The sequence below is a fragment of the Hippopotamus amphibius genome, chromosome 15 (assembly GCF_030028045.1).
Source record: "Hippopotamus amphibius kiboko isolate mHipAmp2 chromosome 15, mHipAmp2.hap2, whole genome shotgun sequence".
NCBI lineage: Eukaryota > Metazoa > Chordata > Mammalia > Artiodactyla > Hippopotamidae > Hippopotamus > Hippopotamus amphibius.
The window spans coordinates 15,420,831-15,438,084 of record NC_080200.1 but is presented as its reverse complement, the minus strand read 5'-3'; the positions used below and the strand labels follow the sequence as shown (position 1 = coordinate 15,438,084).

The following is a 17,254-nucleotide window of genomic DNA, read 5'->3' as shown; positions in this document are numbered from 1 at the left end:
TGGACATTTCATATAAATGGAATCATACGAAAGGTGACCTTTGGTGTCTGGCTTCTTTCACTCAGCGTATTTTCTAGGTTCATCTGCGTTGTAGTGTGTGTCGGAGTTTCATTCCTTCTCATGGCTGAGTAATAGTCCATTGTACGAAAGGACCACATTTCACTTATCCATTCGTCACTTGATGGACACTTGGGCTGCTTCCTCCTTTTGGCCTTTTGGTGACTAGTGCTGCTGTAGACGTGTGCATGTGTATTTAAACACCCGATTTCACTTCTCTTGGGTGTACGCCGATTTTAAAGAAGAGAAAACTGAGGCTGAGTAAGCAGTGAAGAGTGTGCATCTGAAATGAGGTGAGATTTGGACCTGGCTTGAGGCTGAGTTCTGCTGGACACTCACAGGTGACCTTGGTCCCAGGGAGCTACCAGGACTCCTGGCTCATAGGAAGAAGCTTCTGGGAGGACCTGCTATAGCACTTGGTCCACATTGGCCACTACATTATTAATAATAACAACGGGGGAAGGTGGGATTCCTCCCCTCACCCAGAGCCCACTCCCACTGGGGATCAGTTACTGGGGCCTGCTTTGCCCAACCTGCATGAGGTCCCCTGGGGTTGGCTACTTCTTGGCACAGTCCTTTGCTGTGGACTGGCGCCTGCTCCCAGCGCTCCAACTGAGGTGAGGGTCCCCAGAGCTGCCTCTGTCTCAGCCTCCCAGACGGCCCACTCCCTAAGGGCACAGAGCCCAAAGCCATCACTGTGTAACTGCAGGAGTCCCTCACCCTCTCTGTAGTTCAGGTCCCGGCCATTGAGCATCTGTGGAGGCAGCAGTGGGAGGAAGAAATGCAGAACTGGTGATTCTCTGCTTGGGGACAGTTAGCAGCACATGCTGATTTTTTTTTTTTTTTAATTTTTGGCCGTGTTGGGTCTTCGTTGCTGCGCCTGGGAGCTTTCTCTAGTTGAGGTGAGCTGGAGAGGGCAGGGGGTACTCTTCCTTGCGGTGTGCAGGCTTCTCTTTATGGTGGCTTCTCTTGTTGCCGAGCATGGACGCTAGGCTCTATCTAGCCTCTTGGGCTTCCGTAGTTGCGGCGCATGGGCTTAGTTGCTCCGTGGCATGTGGGATCTTCTGGGACCAGGGATCGAATCCGTGTCGCCTATACTGGCAGGCGGATTCTTAACCACTATGCCACCAGGGACATCCAGCCCATGGTGCTTACAATGTGGCCATCTGAGCATCAGGCTCAGAGCCTTTTTGGAGGAAGGGGGACTAATTCTTACAGAGGGAAGGACCGAGTCCATTTGCATTTCACAGATATGGAAATTGAGATCCCAGAGAACCTAGGAGTTATTGTTCAGGCAAGAGTCCCAATGATTTGTTCATGCATCGTGTATTTACCTAACGTGCCGGATGCTGCCCAGGGCTCTGTGGAGTGGCCAGGAAGGACATACTAAAGATGGGAAGACTGATGTGTAGAGCTGGAGCAACCCACTCAAGACCTCGAGGCTCATAAGAGCAGATGCAGAACTAAGGGCAATAGCAAAGATCGTGAGCATGTATTTGATGATGCCCTGTCTAGCGTACAGAGAAGCAGAAGGAGGCATGGGGAGAGTCAGCAGCTTGCTCTGAGGCAGCGGTCCCCAACCTTTTTGGCACCAGGGACCCCCAGGGAAGTCCCAGGTTTCCTCTTTTTTTCAAATTGAGATATAATTCCCATAACATAAAATTCACCATTTTAGGGACTTCCCTGGGGGCCCAGTGGTTAAGACTCCGCGCTTCCACTGCAGGGGGCACAGGTTTGATCCCTGGTCAGGGAAGTAAGATCCCGCGTGCCGCACGGTGCAGCCAAAAAAACAAAAAAACAAAAAACTCACCACTTTAAAATGTACAATTCAATGGCATTTAGTGCATTCATGATGTTGTGCAATCCGCACCTCTATCTAGTTCCAAAACATTTCCATCACCTCCAAAACATATCCCATCCCCATGAGCGGTCACTCTCCATTCCCCCTCCCCCAGCCCCTGACAATCAGTAATCTGTGTTCTGTTCCTATGAGTTTACCTATTCTGAACATTTCCCATCAATGGAATCACACACGTCCTTCTGGATCTGGCTTCTTTCATTCCGTGTAATGTTTTTGAGGTCCATCGACATTGTAGCAAGTTTCAGAGCTTCATTCCTCTTTATGACTGGTTAATATTCCATAGTAGGGATGGGCCACGTTTCATTTATTCATTCATCCATTGAAGAACATTTGGGTTGTTCTTCTTCTGGTGATTGTGACTTGTGTTTCTGTGAACATGTGTGTACAAGTATCTGTGAGAGTCCTTGTGTTCACTTTTGGGGGGCACATACCTAGGAGTGGAATTGCTGGATCACAGTTTAGCTCTATGAAGAATTTTTTGAGGAACTGTCCCGCATTTTCTTTTCTTGCTTTTCTTTTTTGGGGGGGGGGGATGGTTCAGGCGGTAATGTGAGTCATGGGGACCAGCTGATGAAACTTCACCTGCTCGCCCGCCGCTCACCTCCTGCTGTGTGTCCTGGCTCCTAACAGGCCGTGGGTCGCTACTGGTCCATGGCCTGGGAGTTGGGGACTCCTGCTCTGAGGCCATTCAGTGGTGAAGGGCAGACAGAGTGGATGAGGCCCCAGCATGAGGCTGTAGGAAAGCAAGGCATCTCCTACCCCCCAGGCCTCAATTTCCTTCTCTGTAACATCTGGGGGTTATAAGGAGGCCTCCTAGCTCCGACCTGGGGCCGTGAGTCCCACAGCTGGTCCAGAGCAGGGAGCAGGTGGTGAGGCCCTTGCCTCTGGGGGAGCCGTGCCAGCTGTGGGCCAGATGGTGGCCAGGCCTGCGGATGCTATCTGCTATGTCCCTGCCTGTGGGCTCTGCCAGACCACAGGTCATCATTATTGGACGACGGTGTGCAGTAACCTTCCTGGGTCCTCTCTGTCCCCACCTGCCTGTGCTGCATTCCAGGTATTGCAGCCAATTGGGCTCAGGCCAAGAACCCTGGGGGAGATCCCTGGCCTCACTCTGCCTCCCCCACCCCCAACATCCCATCTACTGTATCCCCCCACTCCCAACATCCCATCTACCGTATCTCCTGTTAGCTCTACCCGCAAAGTACATCCTGGCAAGGATTGACTCCCATTCCTCCCTGGCCACCACCCTGGGATAAGCCCCGTCTTTTGGCCAGGAAATCTTGCCTCCTAAATAATGTCTCTAAATCAACACTCCAACTGTCAGTGTTGGTTATACTCCCTCTGCTTACTGCTTCCCCCCCGCCCCCCCACCGATTTCACACAGGGGAAATGCATCCACAGTGGTCCACAAGGCCCTCCATGATCTAGACCACCCCTCACTGCTGCCCACTCCATCTTCTCCTCCCCTCTCCTTCTCCCTCACTTTTTCCCATCAGGCAACACTCCAGGCATGCTACCTCAGGGCCTTTGCACTGGCTGTCCTGTGCTCTGTGATCTTGAAATACCTAGTGTATCCACAGACCATGCGTCTGCAGTGTGCTACACGTGAGCACACAGCCAGGGGCCCTCCTCTTGCTTATCTTCAACTGTGTGTCTGACATGTGGGTCAAATCTGGGTGTTTATGAAGTGTGCGCGCATATGGATGCCATTGACTGCAGCCGTATGTGTGTCGGGCGTGTGAGCTGTAGGTCTCCGCTGAGCTGAGTTTGATGCCTGCATGTGGTTCGTCTGGAACAAAGGCTCAAGTGGCAGGCAGACCACAGGCGGGTGAGGGAGTGTGTGCAGAGCTAGCCAGAACGTGAGCTACTCAGGCTCTCACACATCCAATATTTATCGAGTGCTTATTGTGTGCTGGAGGGATCAACAGGGCCCTTTAGCACCTGGTCTCTATCAACTTTCACAGTGTCAACTCCTGAGCGTTTTACACAAATGATTGAGTACCTACTGTGTACCTGACCCTCTGCTGGAGATGGAACAGCTGAGTCTGGTTCTACCTGAAGGAGCCCACCCAGGCAGGCAGGCCCCTTGCTTCCTCCCAGGGCTCTCCAGCCCCATGTCCACTCCCTTTCCCCACTGTTGGCTGCAGGAAGGCTCTGAGCCCCATTTGGACCCTTGGACCCTGCCCGAGGCTGCACAAGGGAGGATTTTCCAACTCAGAAGGTGAAAGAATATATGGGTTCAAGGCTGGAGAGAAAATCCTAGAAGATTGGACACTTCCAGGGTGAAGATTCCAGGCTGGGGGGTGGGGTGGGAAGTGGCCTTGAAGGCTCTGGAAACTTTACAGAGAGGCCTTCTTGGCTCTGGGCTCCATGGGGTCCACAAGGGAGGAGAGGAAAGGAGGGCAAGAAGGAAGAACAAAGACAGAAAGGAAGGAAACAGATGCAGGACTTTGTGCCCTGCCTGAAGATTGGGGTGTTTGGGGTGCTGGAGCCAGGAGGTCCAAGGGGGTTGGGTCTGGTGGAATGGACTTTGGGGGTGTAAGTGTGGGTTTGAGGGCTCTGTGGGCAAGGATTTGGGGGAGTGATGGGGATTTGAGTGGAGGATGGGGGAGAGAACTTGAGGGCAGGATTTTTGGGGTATGGGAACCAGAATTGAGGGTGAAGCAGGAGAGCAGATGATTGGAATCTGACGGTTGAGGTTCCTGGGTGTGGAGAGGAGGCTCTGGGAAGATGGGGGAGGGTTGGGACCCCAAGATGGGTTGGAAGTCTGAGGCCTGGGCGCCAGGTGAGTTCCTGAGTCTGAGGGAGGTCTTGAGGAGGGAGTCACCCTGGGAGGCGGGGGTGGGGGTGGAGAGGGTGGGAGAGTGGTTCTCAGATTCCTTGGACCAGTTTCTCCATGGCCCTCCTCTCATCTCGGCTCGGTCCCGCCCCTCCCCCTTCCCAGAGCCTACCCCGCTCCTGACGCGCAGTACTTCACCATCAGGCTGCCCCTACTCCTAGCAGCATCCCACCCCACCCACTTCTCCCGCGTCCCACCCTCGCCTCACTCCTCCCCACAGGCCACGCCCCCACAAGCGCAGATTGCCTTTGCCACGCCCCTCCCAGACAGGCCCCGCCCCTTACCCGGGCCACGCCCCCCGTGTACCATGCGCCCCGCCCCTAGTCTCTGTCCCACCAATCTCCGGTCCCTCCTCAGACCCGCGCCCGCGCCTCGTCCCAGACTCCGCCCCTCTCCCCAGGCCCCACCCCTCCTCTCCCCAAGCAGAACCGGCTCTTGCCTTTGCCCGCCCCCGCCCATGCGCAGACCCCGCCCCCTTCCCGGCCAGAACCCTCATCCTCCTCAGACCCGGCCCCTCCCCTTACCTGGGGTCCCGCCCCTCCGCAGAGCAAGCCCCGCCCCACCCCCCGCGACTTAATCTCCCGGGCCGGCGCGCGCGGTTCCCGTCACTAGCACGCGCGGTGGCGGCGGCGGGAAGATGGCGGAGTCCGGCGGCGGTGGTGGCGCTGGTGGCGGCGGCTTCGGCGCGGGCCCGGGCCCCGAGCGCCCGAGCAGGTGAGACCCAGCCCACAGGGTGGCCTGCACCTGCCCGGGGGCAGGAGTGACCTATGGGGAGACCTGGGGGTCCTGAGGGGCTGGGAAGCGGCCTGGGCCGGCTCGAGGATCTTTACAGGGGCTCGGACTTTTGGTGGCCATGGAGTACTGGGGGAACTGAGGGCTGTTCAGGGGGCATCTGAAGGCGGGCTGGGAGCCCCAGGACCTCCAGGCGTCTGCATGCGGCCCTAGGGGCCCGAGAGGGCTTTGAGGGGCATGGAGATCTGAAGGGAAACTCAGGGACTCCTGACTGTGATGTGGCCTTGGGGAAACTGGGGATGCCAAGGGGTCTGGGAGGCAGGGAGGTCCTGAGTGGGGACCATAGGCAGTCTTGAGTTTGTTGAGGCTGTCTTGGGGACTCTGAAGAGGGAACTGAGGGGGAATTTGGAGGGCTTGAAGCCCAGGGCTTCCTGGAGAATGCTGAAAGACCCTGAGGTTTCCAAAGGTGGTCCTGAGGACATGCTGAGGGCACCTGCAAGCGGTGAGGACTGTAGAAGGTTGGGAGTAGGAGGCTCAAGTGAACCTGAGGGCCTGAAGAGCCCTGAGGGACCTGGGAGAACCCGAGAGAAGAAGCTCAGGGGCCCTGGGGGTCCCAGTGAGTCGCAATGGGCAGGGGTCTTGAGGGGCTGGAGTGGGTCTTGGGAAGACTGAGGATGGTGAGAGTCCTGAAGGTTTAAAAGACACTTGAGATGGGTGCGTCCTTGTGGCCCCTCCCTCCAATCTCCGTGGAGTGTAAATCCCATACACCCCCAGGGCAGAGAACTTGAAGCAAGTTTCTTACCCTCAGATCAAGACAAAGAATTCACCCCTTTTGGTCTGAGAGTGGCCCCTTTTCCCTTTGGCCAAGTCCTGAGACTGGATGTTTGAATCCCAGAATTGGCGTAGCAATTGAAGGTGTTTATGTGCATTGTTCTGGGTTCTCAGAGGGAAAGAACACCTGCCTTAGGGTGCAAGGCCTCCCTCCCTCTTTCCATTGCACGAGGCCAGAGTGGTCTAGACCCTCTCATCCCGGTCCCTCAGGATAGCCTTCTACCCTTGGCTGGCCAAGGAAGAAATTCGGGCTTTTTCTTGCTGATGATCTTATGGGAGCAAATAATTTCAGTCAACGTGATAAATGATGAAGTGGTTGTTACTCCTTTGCTGCAGAGTCAGTCCTTGTTGTGGGGACCTAGGCTGGTGCAGGCCAGGAAGGCCTGATGGTCCGGGTGCATGAGTTGGGCTTTGGAGGCCTATAGTGGGGAGCAAAGAGAGATCAGAGGATTTGGGAAGACATTCAGAGTGGACAGGGCTAGGTGACTGGCAGGAGGTGTCATGTAAAGGACAGATAAGAGGGCATAGTGAACCCTAGTCCCTGCTTTGGGCCCTGGCTAGGGATAACCTGGGGCAAGAGCGAGATATAATTAGTTAGATGCTATATACAATTCACTTATTTTAGCTGAAATGAATTTTAATAAATTTATAAAGTTATGTGTCCATTAACACAATTCAGATTTTCAGAACGCGTCCATCACCACAGTGAATTCCTTCAAGTCTGTTGCAGTCAGCCCTTCTCCCACCCCTGGCCCTAGGCACACTCTGATATGCTCTTGCTCTCTATAGTTTTGTCTTTTTTTTTTTTTTTAAATAAATTTATTTATTTATTTAACTGGCTGTGTTGCGTCTTCGTTGCTGCACATGGGCTTTCTCTAGTTGCAGCGAGTGGGGGCTACTCCTCCTTGTGGTGCACAGGCTTCTCATTGCAGTGGCCTCTCTTGTTGCAGAGCACGGGCTATAGGCGCCTGGGCTTCAGTAGTTGCGGCACATGGGCTCAGTAGTTGCGGCACATGGGCTCAGTAGTTGTGGCTCACGGGCTCTAGAGCGCAGGCTCAGTAGTTGTGGCGCATGGTCTTAGTTGCTCCGCAGCATGTGGTATCTTCCTGGGTCAGGGCTCAAACCCGTGTCCCCTGCATTGGCAGGCGGATTCTTACCCACTACGCCACTTAGGAAGTCCTATAGTTTTGTCTTTTTAGAGACTTTATATGAATGGAATCATATAATATGTGGCTTCTTGTGTCTGGCTTCTTTCCCTTAACAGAATATATTTGAAGTTTCATCTGTGTTGTCATGAGTAGCGGAAGTTCATTCTTTTTCACTGCTAGCTAGTATTGTATTGTATGGGTAGACACAATTTGTTTATCCATTTACTGGTTGATGGACATTTGGGTTGTTTCCATTTTGACAATTGCAAATAAAGTTGCTGTGAACATCTGAGTATACGTCTTTGTGTGAGCATGTATTTTCATCCTGTTGGGTGAATACCTAGGAATGGAATGACTGGGTCCTATGGTAGATGTAGGTTTGAATTTTTTTTCTTGTTTTCAAGGTAAAATGGATCTTTTATTTATTTGTACTTAAACTTATAAAGCAGCCAGTCAAACCAGGACTATTATTATGATGATGTGAAAAAATACAAAACATCTTTCTACAAATACTACATGATGAACAAATTAGGGGTTGTAATAAAACAGAGCAAGGTGCAGAAGAAATCAGAGGCATGCTGTAGCATAACCCGTCACCTTCACAATTGAGGTTCTTAACAAGTAGGGCCTACCCGTCCCAGAAAATATAAAAAATCCTTCACCACATCTTTGTACTTTTGCTTCCTATTTTTGAGGTGAGATTAAAAAATATGGAACGCTTCACGAATTTTGAGTGTCATCCTTGTGCAGAGGCCATGCTAATCTCTGTATTGTCCCAATTTTTTTTAATTTTAATTTTTTATTTTTTTCTGGCTGCATTGGGTCTTCGTTGCTGCAAGCGGGTTCTCTAGTTGTGGCGAGTGGTGCTACTCTTCGTTGTGGTGCCTGGGCTTCTCATTGCACTGGCTTCTCTTGTTGCAGACCACAGGCCCTAGGCGCCTGGGCTTCAGTAGTTGCGATGTGTGGGCTCAGTAGTTGTGGAGCACAGGATTAGTTGCTCTGTGGCATGTGGGATCTTCCTGGACCAGGGCTTGAACCTGTGTGCCCTGCATTGGCAGGTGGATTCTTTTTTTTTTTTTTGTAATAAATTTATTTATTTATTTATTGGATGCATTGGGTCTTCGTGGCTGCATACGGGCTTTCTCTAGTTGCGGTGAGCAGCGAGTGGGGGGGCTACTCTTCATGGTGGTGTGCGGGCTTCTCACTGTGGTGGCTTCTCTTGTTGCAGAGCATGGGCTCTAGGAGAGTGGGCTTCAGTAGTTGCAGCACATGGGCTCAATAGTTGTGGCTCATGAGCTCTAGTGTGCAGGCTCAATAGTTGTGGCGCAGGGGCTTAGTTGCTCCAAGGCATGTGGGATCTTCCTGTCCCAGGGATCAAACCCTTGTCCCCTGCATTGGCAGGTGGATTCTTAACCACTGCATCACCAGGGAAGTCCCAAGATCATGGCCTCTTAAAGCCCCCTGCCTGACCCCTCAAGCTCAACTAGCCCCAGGAACACTTTTTCTGGTCACCTTTTCGTGTTGGTTTTTTTGGGGTAAAATTTATATAACATAAAACTCAGCAATTCAAAGTGTACAATTCAGTGGTATTTAACACATTCACAATGTTGTACAACCATCATCTCTATCTAGTTCCAAAGCATTTCCAAAGCACCATCCCAAAAGGAAATTCTGTACTCATTAGCAGTCACTCCCCATTGCCCCAGCCCCCAGCTCCTGACAACCACTCATCTACTGTCTGTGTCTATATAAATTTACCTTTTTTTTTTTTCTCTGCCAAACCACGTGGCTATGCAGGATCTTAGTTCCCCGACTCAGCATCGAACCCATGCCCCTGCAGTGGAAATGTGGAGTCCTAACCACTGGACCACCAGGGAATTCCCTAAATTTACCTGGTTTATAAATAGAATCATACCATATGCGACCTTCAGTGTCTGGCTTTTCACTCCATATTAATGTTTTCGAGGTTCGTGTAACATGTATCAGTACTTCATTTCTTTTTATGGCTACATAATGTTCCATTGTGTGGACATATCACTTGTCGTTTATTCATTCACCAGCTGAAGGACATTTAGGTTGGTTCCACCTTTTGGCTATTTTGGATAATGCAACTATGAACATGCGTGTACAAGTTTTTGTCTGAAGACCTGTGTCCAGTTCTTTGGGGTATATACCAGGAGGAGAATTGCTGGGTCTGATGGCTGTCGTGTGTCCTCGAACATGCAGTCACCACCCAACACTACTTGGTGTGTTTATTAGTGGAAATGCCTTGAGGTTAGAGAGCATGTCTGTCTCGTGCAGTCTTGGTCTTGTATGCCTGGAGCACGGGGCAGCCCAGAGGAAAGAAGTGTTCAAGAAATATGGCTGGGAGGGAGGGAGGGAGGGAGGGATGAATGGAGTGTGGAAAAGCTCTCTAGGGCTTGCAGTCTGGCTGATAGGAAGTCCCTTCTAGGTGGTCACGTCTGTCCCTTGCCTTCTCGGGGAGACTTGTGGGGCTGCCAAGGACTGGGGGAGGCTGGCCCTGTCTGTGAGGCTGGTTTTCCAGCCTTCCAGGTGGTGCCTGCATCTGCCTTTTTGTCCCATGAAGGGTTTTGTCATTTGGCCAGGGGTGGGGGCGGTTCCTGTCGTCCCCTTGGCCCTTCCAGCGGTCCCACAGCTCGGAAAAACTGTCCTTAGGAGGGACTGCATTTCCCCCCCCCACCCCCCCCCCCCCAGCATTACATAACTTGTTTGTTCCAACTTCACTTTTCTTCAACCAAGGGGGAAATAAGAAAGAGAAAAGCTTATTCTTCTTCCTTCCTATCTCGAGGGATCAACAAAAAACCCGTTGCCTAGTAGAGATGGTCGTTAATGACCAAGCCGAACCGCCAGGATGGACAGAGCATGGCTGCCTTGGCCGAGGGCTTGCTGAGGGGAGGTGGGGTCCTAGTTGCAGGCTCACTCACACAAAAGATACTTGTTTTGCAGCAGGCCCCCTCCCAGCTCCGCCTCAGGCCCTCGAGGGGGGTCCAGGCCCCTGGAGAGAGAGGAGGTTTGCAGGGTGTTGCGAGGGGGCGGAGGAAGTCTCCTGGGAGTTGCACCTCCCCAGCTAAAATTCCATGGCTGTGAGATACCTGGCCGGCTAGTTCTGGAGGAACCTTCTCTCCACGGAGGCTCTTCAGATGTTGGGCTTTTGGCATCTTCTCTTCTCAGCCTATCTTTCCTAAAGGTGTCTGGATGGGGCCCAGTCTCACTGATTCACGCTGCTTCTGGGGGTGAGGCGGGAGTATCTGGGTGAGGGCCACGCTGACCACAGGTGTTTCCCTGGAAGTCGTGACTGGGACACAGCGTGACTGGGTTTGGCACAGTTCAGCCAAGGCGTCTACTCCTGGCTTGGTGGCCTTTGCTTGTTTAAACTTTCTTTTCTTAATATTTATCTATTTTTTATTTGGTTGCGCCGGGTCTTAGTTGCAGCACGTGGGCTCCTTAGTTGTGGCATGCATGTGGCATGTAGTTCCCTGACCAGGGATTGAACCTGGGCCCCCTGCATTGGGAGTGCAGAGTCTTAACCACTGTGCCACCAAGGAAGTCTCTAAACTTTCTTTTCTTTTAAGAAAAGTTATTTATTTAATTTCTTGGCTACATTGGGTCTTCGTTGCTGTGCGCAGGCTTTCTGTAGTTGCGAAGAACAGGGGTTGGGGGGCTACTCTTCATTGCGGTGTGCAGGCTTCTTATTGTGGTGGCTTCTCTTGTTGCGGAGCACGGGCTATAGGCATGTGGGCTTCAGTAGTTGCTGCACACGGGCTCAATAGTTGTGGCTCACGGGCTTAGTTGCTCCACGGCATGTGGGATCTTCCTGGAGCAGGGATCGAACCCATGTCCTCTGCATTGACAGGCAGATTCTTAACCACTGTGCCACCAGGGAAGTCCCTGTATATTAGTCTTCGTCTGGGAAGTGGGACCCGAGACCCACTGGGCAGGGTAGCTGGAAAGATGCAAACTAGGGTGTGCTCAGAGGGCACCCAGCATGTTGCGTGTGTGTGTGTGTGTGTGTGTGTGTTTGTGTGTTAGCTGTTGCCCTGCGGTCCTGATACTGTTAGCATTCTGTCTGCTGTGCCTGCGTGGGCCAAGAAGGGGTCATGGTGTGTTTGGCAGGTCTTGCTAACGAGCCCATGCGGCAGGTTGGGAAGAGAAAGTTGGTATCTTAGTCTGTTCAGGCTGCCGTAATCATAGACTGGAATACCGAAGACTGAGTGGCTTATAAACAGCAGAAATTTAGTTCTAGAAATTCTGGAGGCTGAGTAGTCCAAGATCAAGGCGCTGACAGACTTGGTGGCTGGAGAGGCCACTTCCTGGTTCATAGACACAATCTCTTTCCTGTGTCGTCACATAGTGGAAGGGTCTAGGGAGCTCTCTGGGGTCTGTTTTATTTATTTATTTTTTAACAGTTTTTTTTTTTTAAATTTATTTTTGGCTGTGTGGGTCTTTGTTGCTGTGCACCAGCTTTCTGTAGTGAGCGAGGTGAGCAAGGGCTGCTCTTTGTGGCAGTGCGTGGGCTACTCATTGCAGTGGCTTCTCTTGTTGTGGAGCACAGGCTCTAGGCCTGCAGGCTTCCGTTGCTGCAGCACGCAGGGTCAGTGGTTGTGGCATGCGAGCTCTAGGGTGGACAGGCTTCAGAAGTTGTGGCGTGGACTTAGTTGCTCTGTGGCATGTGGGATTTTCCCAGCCCAGGGGTCAAACCCGTGTCCCCTGCATTGGCAGGTGGATTCTTAACCACTGTGCCACCAGGGACATGGTTGGGATCTCTTTTATGAGGGCACTGATCCTGTTCGTGAGGGTCCCATCCTCATGACCTAATCACCTCCCAAAGGCCCTACCTTCTAATATCATCACATGAGGGAATAGGTCTCAGTGAGTCTTGGGGGGATACAAGCACTGTGTATGGTTGTCAGCTTGAGCAGTTCAGAGGACCGTGGTGTGATTACGTGGTGGCCACGAGAGGGCCAGTGGGAGAATGGAACATGGCAAGTCTGCGCTGCTCCTGCAGCATCGAGAGGACAGATGCCGACGTGAGCCTAGCACCCAGGAACAGAGTGTGGAGCATGAGCTGATGGGTGTTGGCAAAGTATTGGGGTGGGGGCAGTTGAGGCTGGGACGCTCTGGAGGGAGCGCTGGGCGGGGGTGCTGGGGGAGGGCGGGGCCACGCAGCCCAGCTCTTCCTCTGGGAATGAGGCGCCCCTTTCCTCACCTTTTCGCTGGCAGGGTCCCTTGAGCTCACGATGTGAAATTGCTCTGAAAACTGCACGCTTCGCCCTGAGTTGTGCAGCCTGACTGTCTCACAGCTGGACCACTTCCACCCAGTAGCTGCGACCCCCTGGGGACGGCCTTCTTGTTGTCGGCCACAGTTACGTGGTGGAAAGGTTTTATTAGCCTCCGCTATCATCGCGCCATCTCTGGGGAGTGGACACAGCGTGTCATCCCACTTTCCTCAACTGCTTATTTTTTATTGCCGATCCTCACGGGAGTGCTCAGCGAGGCCAGGTCAGAGGTTTGCGCCTGCCTCCCCGCCACCCAGACAGTTTTTTTTTTTTTTAAATGTTGTTCTTGACATGACTCATCTCTACTGTTTTTTTAAAATAAATTTGTTTATTCATTTATTTATTTATTGGCTGTGTTGGGTCTTCACTGCTGCGCACGGGCTTTCTCTAGTTGCGGTGAGCGGGGGCTACTCTTCGTGGCGGTGCGCAGGCTTTTCACTGCAGTGGCTTCTCGTTGCGGAACATGGGCTCTGGGCATGCGGGCTTCAGTAGTTGTGGCACATGGGCTCAATAGTTGTGGCTCGCGGGCTCTAGAGCACTGGTTCAGTAGTTGTGGTGCATGGGCTTAGTTGCTCCTCGGCATGCAGGAATCGAATCCATGTCCCCTGCATTGGCAGGTGGATTCTTAACCACTGTGCCACCAGGGAAGCACCCTGCCTCCCCCCTCCCCAGACACTTTAAAAGTGGGGCTTCTCTGCACTCCTGCCCTTTGGTCTCAGGGCATGTTTCAGACTTGGGGTTGAAGGCCCAGGAGAACGGGGAGGTGGGAGAGTGGCTTCTTGGCATCCCCGGCTCCTTCCTCCTGTGGATGGGACTCATTTGACACCTCTCTCTTCCCCTGTGACTGTCGATTGTCACATGCCTCCTGTGTGTCTGCAGCTGCGCTTGGTGTAGGGCATATGGGGCTCCTGGACAGAAGGGCCTTTCCCATGTTGGGCGCTTACATGCCAGCATGAGAAACGGTTGGGCCATCATTTCCCCACAGTTGCCATAAATGATCCCGAGGCTGAGTTAGAGGTTCCTGCCTTCTCTGGAAGGTTCTGGGAGTCTCCTTTACAAATGAAGTTGAGCAGAGTCTGAAGGTTACTGCCATCAGCTCGGGGGAAGGGAGTCTCAAGACTGTTTTCTGGGTACAGGGAAGTGGCTTGTGCAGGTTCTGAAGAGGGAGGAGCCTGGCTTTTTAGGGCTTCACAGGGCAGAGAGGAGCTGGAGAGGGTGAGAGGGAGGAGTGGGGAGGCTGGAGGCTGGTGCTGGGTTTGGGTAAGGGGGCACCTGGGTCAGATTTGCGTTTTGGAAGGATTCCTCTGGCGGGCGATGAGGGGGCCAAGACCGGGGGGGGGGGGGCGGCATGGAGATGGTGAGGCGGGCATGGGTTTGGGGAAGATTCCAGGTTGAACTTGTGTGATATGCTGACCCCACCAGGCGGCCAGGTGGGGAGTCACCGGCACTCGGGGTTTCTGCCAAAGAGTGAGTGATGGGGGAGGACGCATCAGGCAGGAGGATGAGGCCCCACTTGGCTTGAGAGGCTCTGCTGCCTGAGAGCATCCAGTGGAGGCAGGGAGCAGAGACAGACAGCTGGTCTGGAGGGCTCAAGGTCCCGATCCCCCCGGCCCCCGCCGCTATTCTGAAAAGTCCTCATGCGTCTCCTTGCTCGAGGGCCCCTGGTCTTCAGACAACCACGACCTGGTCCTTCCCGGTTCGATTCCTCTCCCCTCTGAACTCCTTGAGAGCGCTCACTGCCTTCACACTTATTTGCTCTCTCTTCCTTTAATCTATTGGCACATCCTGTTGCTTCCATCTTTGAGCCACATCCCCTTCTGGCCCCTTCTTCCACCTCCTCCTCATCCTGGCTCTGAGCCGCCATCGATTCTTGCCCTCCTGGCTGCTCCCCCCCCCCACCCCTTCAGTTGGCGGGACCCTCCCAAGGCAGGCATCAGAGCAGACCACGCCCTCGCCTGACACCTGCCAGGGGCTTCCTCGCTCTCAGAACAATCTCAGAACGAAACCCACTTTGCCACATGATCCCCTAGGCCCCCACGGCGAGCTCCTGCCCACCCCCGGCCCCCGTGCTTCCACAGCCCACATCTCCAACAGCACACCGCTGCCCCTCCTGAGGCCTCTGACCTCACCCTCCCTGTTCCAGAGCTTTGCACAACTCCAGTGTTGCCTCCTTGGGGCCTGGCCACTCTGTCCATCACGACCCTGCTGCCTGCTCCTCTTGGTCCTCTGCCCTGGGCTTGTGGTCCAGTCTGTGTTCTAAAGGATTTGTGTCTGGTAGAATGTGTGCTCCCCGAGGGCAGGGCTTCACTGTGGAGACTCCGATACAGTCTAGCAGATATTCTGCATTCAGCCTGCGATGGATTTGCAAGGAGAGCTGGCCTGACTGCGAGGCTTCTGGAACAGCCCTTCACAGCCAGCCAAGCAAGGGTCACTCTTCTTCTTCTTTCTTTTTTTTAAAAATTTTTGGCTGCATTGGGTCTTTGTTGCTGCATGCTGGCTTTCTGTAATTGTGGCGAGCAGGGGCTACCCTTCATTGTGTTGCACGGGCTTCTCATTATGGTGGCTTCTCTTGTTGCGGAGCTCGGCTCTAGGTGCGTGGGCTTCAGTAGTTGCGGCACATGGACCCAGTAGTTGTGGTGCACGGGCTTAGTTGCTCTGTGGCACGTGGGATCTTCCTGGACCAGGGCTCGAACCCGTGTCGCCTGCATTGGCAGGCAGATTCCTAACCACTGCACCACCAGCGAGGCCCAAGGGTCGCTCTTCTCTTGGTTTTTGTTAATGGCAGGGTCCGAATAGAGAAACAGAAACCCACAGGCGTGTTGTCGGTGAATCAGCCCCATTAGAGAGAAGCCAGTGAGCAGTACCCTTTCGCATGCGCTTCATTTAGTTCACGGACAGGATCTTAGCACTGTGTTGAGGACGGGAAATGGCCAGCCGCCCTCCCCATCCAGCTGCCTGCAGGGGGAAGTGGGGGCTGGGGCCCGCTGGGTCCCCACCGCGCCGACCCGCCCTCCTCCTGTGGTAGCCGCTCCGCAGCTGTGCAGACGGGCTCTTAACACTTGTTAACCCCGAGTCTCCAGTCCCTTCCTCCTCCCCCGCCCCCTTCCCATTTCCCTCCAGAGAGGGCTGCTCAGGACTCGCAGAGCTCATCCCCCATGGCTATGAGAGCGTTTCCCTAACATTCCTCGGCGGAGTGGGTTTTTGGGGCGCATCCAGCGTGATTTCAGACCCCTTGCCAAGCAGCCCAGCCACGGAGCTCTTCCCGCGGACCACCTCGCCGCACACTGAAAATATTGTGATTCGGGAGGAAGTAACCAGCACCTTTGGGGAATCACAGAACTTTCCTGTGAGAGAAGCAGCTTCCGGAATTGAACACGCTTGGCCTGGAGGAAATCTTGAGGGGTGGACCTTTGGGCTTTTAAAGGCCTCAAGGGGGGGTCACCCGAGGATCGAGGATCGAGGCCGAAGACGTTTTTTTTGACGCCACAACTGCGAAATTCCACAGGGGTCAAAGACGGGATCCTACCGGGAGCGGGCTGGGCTGGGCTGGGCTGGATATCCGGAGAGCTCGCCTCTCAAAGGGATGTTAGAATTTGAAGCAGTCTGCGGGAGGAAGCAGGAGCAGGGAGACGTGATCGCCCTGAACCTTCCGTGACCGTAGCTGAGAGTGGGGCATTTCTCCTGTGGTGGGGTTTGGGCGGGGGGGCGGTGACAAAATGTCCGTGAAGCAACAGTCCTGTAGGGGAGCCTCACAGTGGACCCCCGAGGCAGCCTCCACTTGGAAAACTTCCAGGACTGCAGTTAAAGTCATAACTGCGTGCTTGCCTTGGTGAAGTCCTGTGGATCCCAGGAGAGCTTCTCTTGCTCTCTTTTTCCTCCCCGTCTCTGTCCTGCGAGGGGTAACGGCAGACCGTGTGCCCGTGAGGCAGGGAGGCTGGAACACACAAATGTGTATGCTGCACCTGAGTCACTTGCAGAAACTCTGGGTGGTGTTTTCCTTGCCAGGGCTGATGGCATTGGGCTGCCATGCAGCTCCAGCCTTAGGCGTGCTTCCAGCATTTTCGCATTTAGAGTTGCTGAACTCTCACAGTAGGGGGCATGGGCAGCTTGCTGACCTTTCACAAGGAGATGGTTGGGCTGTCGCGTTACAGGCAGGCAGGGCTCAGGCTGAGTCTGGTCACCACCCACTCGCCCCGCAGATCCACCAGCGAGGTTTCCGCACCTCCATTCTCACGGTAGGAAGCCTATGTGCATTGCAGGGAGAGGTGGTAGCTGGAGAAGTGTTAACTCCACAGTGGGTTTTCCAGAGGCTAGAATTCGAGCCCTGGATCTGAGGCTTCTGACATTGAAGGCCCCCTTTGGTTATGAGAGCCAGAAACTCAACTCAACTCACTGCCTTCAGTTAAAAAATAAAAGTTAATCGTTCACGTAAAAAATAAGCTCAGGGAGAATTGCAGTTTTTAAATTCATTAAATTCAGGGCTCAGATG

The 17,254-nt window shown here is 53.6% G+C and overlaps 1 protein-coding gene and 1 pseudogene across 3 annotated transcripts in view; one reads left to right on the top strand and one right to left on the bottom strand.

The window, feature by feature from the left end:
* The first annotated feature begins 5,377 nt into the window (after positions 1–5,377).
* KLHL26 (kelch like family member 26) overlaps positions 5,378–17,254 on the top strand; it is a 29,769-nt gene continuing 17,892 nt past the window's right edge. For 2 of the 3 annotated variants that reach the window (XM_057708030.1, XM_057708031.1), the window contains exon 1: positions 5,378–5,471. In XM_057708030.1, the coding sequence (XP_057564013.1) occupies positions 5,395–5,471 (77 nt within the window). In that variant the 5' untranslated portion in view covers positions 5,378–5,394. The remainder of the gene's footprint in view (positions 5,472–17,254) is intronic. The other variant, XM_057708033.1, reaches the window with a different exon arrangement.
* On the bottom strand, positions 8,173–8,272 carry LOC130837600 (U6 spliceosomal RNA; annotated as a pseudogene).